The following is a 6,246-nucleotide window of genomic DNA, read 5'->3' on the forward strand; positions in this document are numbered from 1 at the left end:
AACTTAGTACTTTTTTGTAAAGCATTTAAGATATGCAACACTAAGCTGTCTGTGGCTCTTTCCTGCTGTAACGCTGCAAATTTCCCCTCTGTGGGACTATTAAAGGTATTCTGATTCTGATTCTGTACCTACAGTATGTACCCCTTATGCAAAGGTTTTGTTTCTATTATAATGTGTATGTGCATATATTTTCTTGAATAAAGGTACATTTATATAGATTGGCGAAGTCACGCCCATCTACTTCCGGTCCATGGGACCTTATTTCGGAAAAATAATGTATTGAAGTCAATGGAGAGAGAAAACGTATCTTTCGATCCCGTTTGAATTGTGCCATGAATTACACATATGATGTTTGTCAATCTTAAAAAATCATTTCCATGTCAAAAAAGTCACAGTTTGTCGTAAAACTGTTGAAATATAAGACTATGAAAAATATGCAACTAGAAAGACTACAAATCCCAGAGAGTAAGAGTGATGTCACAATTGTTTTCCTCCACAAAGAGATAACTAAAATCAGCGCCATATAATCTATATGGCGCTGGCTAAGATTTAACTTTAACAAGATGTCTGTGTGCTTAGTACCAGGTTGTTATCACACCAGCAATGGGTCTTGCTCGTTCTTTCGCTTCCCGTCTGATGAAAGGACCAGGAGGAGAGAGAGAGAGAGAGCACGCAAGAGAGAGAGAGAGAGAGAGAGAGAGAGAGAGAGAGAGAGAGAGAGAGAGAGAGAGAGAGAGAGGTGCGCTTGCGACGCTCACTAATCCGCGGAGGCTCCAGGTCGGTGGCAGTTTCCAGAAGAGAGTGGGTGATACACACAGGGAAACTCGCGAGGCTCTGTGTATCTTACGTTCCTGTTAGCCCCGGGCAGAGGCAGTCCTCCCTGCGGCCCCTGCTGCAGCCTCTCCCGCGCAGAGAGCGGGATGTGCTGGGTGCTGGAGCGGAGCCCTGAGAGCAATGGGCTGGGGATGGAGAGCCGCGGGAAGTTCGCTCTCCACTTCCAGACGACACTCAGTGCTGATTAACGGAGCTATTGCTTTTACTGGAGGGTTGAATAACTTATTTTGGCTGTAGAATTACTGTAGTTCCTTTTGTTTCTGAGTTGAATTACGGTTTAAAAATGCTCTGGCTCACCCCCGGAGTGTTCCTGCTGCCTGGCTGAGCCGCTGCCTCTGGATCTGTGGTCATATCTGGCGTTATTTATATTTTTATTTGACTTGACATTAACGGGAGTCAATACATCCAGGTCCAATGACCGTCTAATGTCCGTGCTGAGTGTGACCAGTCTTGTTGTGACATGGAAAAAACGCGACTCTACAGCCTGCTTTACTACTTCATCCTCAATTCGCCCTTTATGATTTGTGCAAATGGTAAGTGAGTCCCGCTAATGAAGCAAATGGAGAAGGGAAGAAATTATTTGACGTCGGAAATAGACAGTGGCTTTAAAAAGCTTTAAATTAAAACAAATGCCACCTGTCTGCAGCATTAAATATACCCTGCTAGTTTTAAACTAAGCCAGTTTTTTTTCTTTCTCTACAATTATTTAATACTTGAGAATTGTGACAATAAATCAACCTGAAAACCACAGAATGACCCAGCTGTGCCCCCATCACAGCATTATGGAACAGAGGGAGGATTGCTCTCCATTATTTGATCAAATAAAGCCTGAGGCACATTTATATGTCTGATGTGCTCTCATAAATCCATGTTAGTCTATAAATCACAGCTAATGGGGACTATTGGAGGAGATCCTAAAAATAGAGGAAGTCTGCATGATGGCAGGGTAATGGATTACCAAACTCTGGATTGTTAGGCTTATGTTTTACACTGCATCTCCACCATGCCATCCCACTCATATTAATGTGCTTCTGGTGTCTTGTGTGTCTCCTCACCCATCATATACCAAAGCTGCATTTACCGAAGTCCCTAAAGATGTGAGTGTGGGGGAGGGAGAGGACGTGGAGATGCCCTGCGCCTTCAAGACTGTCAGCGCGGCCCCCATGTCTTTGGAGATCCAGTGGTGGTACCTGAAGGAGGACGTGCCTGGAGATCTGCATCACGAGCTGCAGATCAGTGCTCCGGCCCACAGAGCCAAGGTAACTGCACAAGCACCTGAACTCAAGTATACATAACGCAGGTCTCTCTGTGTGTGTGTGTGTGTGTGTGTGTGTGTGTGTGTGTGTGTGTGTGTGTGTGTGTGTGTGTGTGTGTGTGTGTGTGTGTGTGTGTGTGTGTGTGTGTGTGTGTGTGTGTGTGTGTGTGTGTGTGTTGTTGTTAGTGCACAGTGGATATTGTGCTACATCTTTAAAGCAGATCTTACCCAGCAGTGGATGATGTCAGATGCACTTCTACCACACTGAAAACACTTCAAAGTTGAATTAATGTAGATATATAATGTCAACTCATTTCACATAACTGTAATAAGGTAGTTGAAAGTAATAATATAAGTTGAACCTTATTTAAACTTAATATTATTGCTTTCAACCAACCTAATGCTGTTATGTGAAATCTGTTGACAACACATTTCATTAAAGTCAACTTTTCAGATTTTTCAGCGCATCTGTCAGCGATCAGCACTGGTGCCCTATACATGCATTTGCAGTGGCCTGTAAAGGTAAATCAAAAGGCTGCACATATTTGGAGAGTTTTTGTATTCATTGGCCTGTTGCAGACAGTTTCTTTAATCTTTTGAGTTTCCTATTTATTTAAGTAAGGATCCCAGTGTTTGAAAGCGATGCATTTGTTGATGAATCCTGAGCATTCCCTCTGTGGCGATGGCTCTCTGGCTGCTGAAAGGGCACTTGTTGGTTATCAACACCATTACATTCCTCTCAGGTCCGCTGCATTAAACCACCATGATAGAATATTGTGGCAGGGGGAATTTATTTTCCCTCCAGCATCACAAATCAGTCTTTCTCAGTTGTCAGAGGAGTCAGGGACAATCACATCCGCAGCGTTTTCCTCTGCGGTTTAAGCACATTAAGACATTCAGCGGGGGTAGAAGAGAGAGAGAGGTTATCAATGGCGTCTTTGAGAAATGTACGCAGCCAGCTCTGCTCACGCTGTATGCTCTCTGCACTAAATGAAAAACACATCACACGTTAATGTTGCTAATAATGTGAATGTTATACTTACTAATGCAACAGCTAATGCCCTGTTGATTGGTGGACCTGTTTCAATACATGTGATTTACAATGCTTTCTTGTTTCAGGTCGTTCCAAGGGAAGCCACAAAAATAAGTGTAAGTGTCCACTCTCCTGACTGCACACACTCAAGTGTTTTTTCGAGGACTATGATTGGATAAATTATGTTCATATTAATTCATATATGTTCAGGCTAAATCCCATTCTGAGGGTAGTTGATCTGACTTTTGTGTTCTCTTTAATGAGAAATAAACATCTAAGCATTCCTGTTAATGAAATATTGATCTTGTCGTATCAGAAGTTAAAGAGATGATTATTATGCATATTTTGCTAATTCTTTTTTGTGACTATTCACCCAGGACTTTAGTCTCATGCCGACCCAGCGTCAGCCTTTCTTAATGTCAGGATTATGTCAACAGGCTGTGGCAGGCTCAGCTTTGGTTACGTGTTTTGGTGCAGTGATGACGTAGTTTGTAGGCCAACTCTAAAGTTAGCATCACAGGGCTCCCTTTACCGAAAGTAATGGGATTTTTCCATTTCATTTCAGAATATTGCTTTAAAAAATAAGCTCTGTGGGAAACACGTTTATGATACTTACATGTTTTGTTCAGAAGGATAAGCCAAGAGCAAGGGGCCGACAGATCAGGGTTATTCTACCAAATATTGAAATAAACCATTATTATTGCGGTGTTTAAAAAGAACCATGACGTTATTTTCTATGCAGTATTTCAGGTCTGAAATGACCTAATTTATTTGAGTTATTTCAACCAGATACTCTTTTCTGTAAAAAACAAATCCCTAAATGACAATATTTTTAAAATGCTTATTTTACTCAAACACATAGTTCTGCATATAAATGGTGAAACCACAGAAGCTGCATCTATATATTTAAATCTCCACATATTGTATGATTTTTGAAGCGTAAATGCAATTGCCAGAAGTAAAAAGCTAGCGTTGGACATGAATATAGCTGACGTTAACACATTTCAGTTTTTCCTTCTTCCTCTACCTGTATCCAGACCGTGCGTGTCCAGGGCAGCGCCATCTCCCACCGCCTCAGCCTGTCCAAGGTAAAGAAGGAGGAGGAGGGGGTGTACGAGTGCCGCGTGTCGGACCTGTGGGCAGACGAGTCTCAGGATTTTACGGTTCACGCCATGCTGCACGTGTCGCTGGGGGACGGCATGGTGGCCGAGGAGGCGGTGTCACACATCCAGAACCGATGGCCGCTAAGGAACACCAACACGGCGCTGGGGGGAGGCGCAGGGGGGAGGGCCACCTCGGAGCCTGAACAGGGGCTGGCAGGGGGTCAGAGGGCAGGGCAGGCGAGGCAGCGGGTGCCTCAGCAGGCCCAGCCCGGCCTCCTCCCCTCCATCTACTCCACCACCATCTTCTCCGTGGCCAAGTCATCCGCTTCCCCCCTGCAGAGGAACGCAGCCATCCTCCGCCAGCAGCTGGGAGCGGGTGAGTGGGAGGCTGAGCAGAGCCACAGTGACCCCTAGTGGGGGCAGGATAGAGGGAACCTGGTGATTTCGGCAGACAGATCAGACATCTGTCTCACTTACTCACCTCTGAGCTCATGTGCTGCTTCAGTCAGACAAACTGTTTATCTTTGTCTCGTTGTTGTGGACGCTGCTGAAGTCATTTTGCATATTTATAAGATTTGTTGCAGCTGTGGCTGTGTCATTCAGAGGCTCCTCCCAGGGACCAGTATGTGCAGCCTTTTATTAGAGATGTCTTGACAGAGTTTAGATGAGATGAGAATAGATACACACTATTGAATTGAAATTATTTTTGCCACAGCAGCATGTTACAAGGTTACAAGGCATTGCAAATGACCTAATGTATAAAACAATTAAAAATAAAAACAACCATAAAGAAGAAGAAGATTTAAACAGTAAATATATACATATCAACATAAAAATAAAAATCTGTTGATTCTTTTTTGTATCAGAAACACTTTACTAATCCCAGGGGGAAATTGGTTAGTGTGACAGTTTCTTCATTATAGAATAAATAAAAGTTAAAATGATTATAATTTGATGTTAAAGGATGTTTTAGATTTCCTTGTGTATCGATGAATTATAATGGCTGTAGGTGTGGTTTTGGCCCTATAATTTAGGACAGGTGAACTGTACACACTGAATGGAAGGGCAAACAACGTTCAACCGCACAGTGAACTACGCACGGTACGAGCCATCCGTAATGCGCAGTAGGGCTTCAAATCTTTTGTTAAAAGTTGTTGTACTTTGTGCTTCATTTTTCTTTAAAGTGGACCTATCATGCTATATTTTAATAATATACTGTAGGGCCATAATGTCTGCAACGTTTAAAAAAAAATACCAAACAGATCATGCATTTTAGCCATGCCTCATTTCGCTCTATTTGCTCTTTTTTAGCCCTGTTTTTGCAAGGGCTGAATCTGTGAGAAGTCTTCTTCGCTGCTTTTGTGTCAGACTACAGCACCACCTACAAGCCTGACATATGTACTACAGCGTCTCCAGCGCTTTCGAACGGCAATGGCCGTGGCTGTCTCCTGATAGGTGGAGAGTTGCCCATATAGGCGGAGCTCCTCGTTTCTGACGTCAGAGATATTTAAAATCTGGATCAGTCTGTATCAGATCCATTGCAGACCCGTTGTTAGAGATTTGGGTATGGAGGAAACAGGGTGTCCGCGGGGTCTTAAAAAGTATTAAAAGTTGATAAATCAATTTAGCGAAAATTAAGGCTATTAAAAAGTATTAAACGGCATTTTCCAAGGTATTAAGAAGGTTCACAGCAACGACAACATGAAACACCCTTTAATTTACTGAAACGACATGTCGGGAAACCCCACAAGGCGGCCCCATGCATAGCGCGCCGTAAAATGCTGCTTATTATTTTAAGTTTCGTTGCCTTGCTCCGCTTTGTGGGGGGGGGTCCCAAGGTGGGTAGAGCGATATACACAACGCTCTGGGGGTCCAACGGCTCCGTCTGTAAGCCCTATATCAGTGGTCGCCAACCAGTCGATCGCAAGTGTGGTGCGGGTAGGTCGCGGACCGTAAAAAAAAAGTAACAAAATAAATAAAAATAAAATAAAAATAATAATGTTTGAAAAATACGTTTTTAG

General features: G+C 43.1%; 1 protein-coding gene and 1 long non-coding RNA gene across 2 annotated transcripts; one reads left to right on the plus strand and one right to left on the minus strand.

Annotated features, from left to right (window-relative positions):
• Positions 1-777: 777 nt before the first annotated feature.
• On the plus strand, positions 778-4,669 carry vstm2b (V-set and transmembrane domain containing 2B). The gene is made up of 4 exons (XM_010769102.1): positions 778-1,367; positions 1,906-2,093; positions 3,209-3,238; positions 4,160-4,669. The coding sequence occupies exons 1-4, from the start codon at positions 1,295-1,297 to the stop codon at positions 4,637-4,639; spliced, it is 771 nt and encodes a 256-aa protein (XP_010767404.1). The 5' UTR covers positions 778-1,294; the 3' UTR covers positions 4,640-4,669.
• LOC104943649 (uncharacterized) lies at positions 2,644-4,243 on the minus strand. Its single transcript, XR_798130.1, has 3 exons — positions 4,150-4,243; positions 3,739-3,793; positions 2,644-2,960 (listed from the first exon to the last, which is right to left on the minus strand). It is a non-coding gene; the product is annotated as an uncharacterized lncRNA (long non-coding RNA).
• Positions 4,670-6,246: the final 1,577 nt, after the last annotated feature.

Source organism: Notothenia coriiceps, unplaced genomic scaffold (genome assembly GCF_000735185.1).
Source record: "Notothenia coriiceps isolate Sejong01 unplaced genomic scaffold, NC01 NC01_scaffold00006476, whole genome shotgun sequence".
NCBI lineage: Eukaryota > Metazoa > Chordata > Actinopteri > Perciformes > Nototheniidae > Notothenia > Notothenia coriiceps.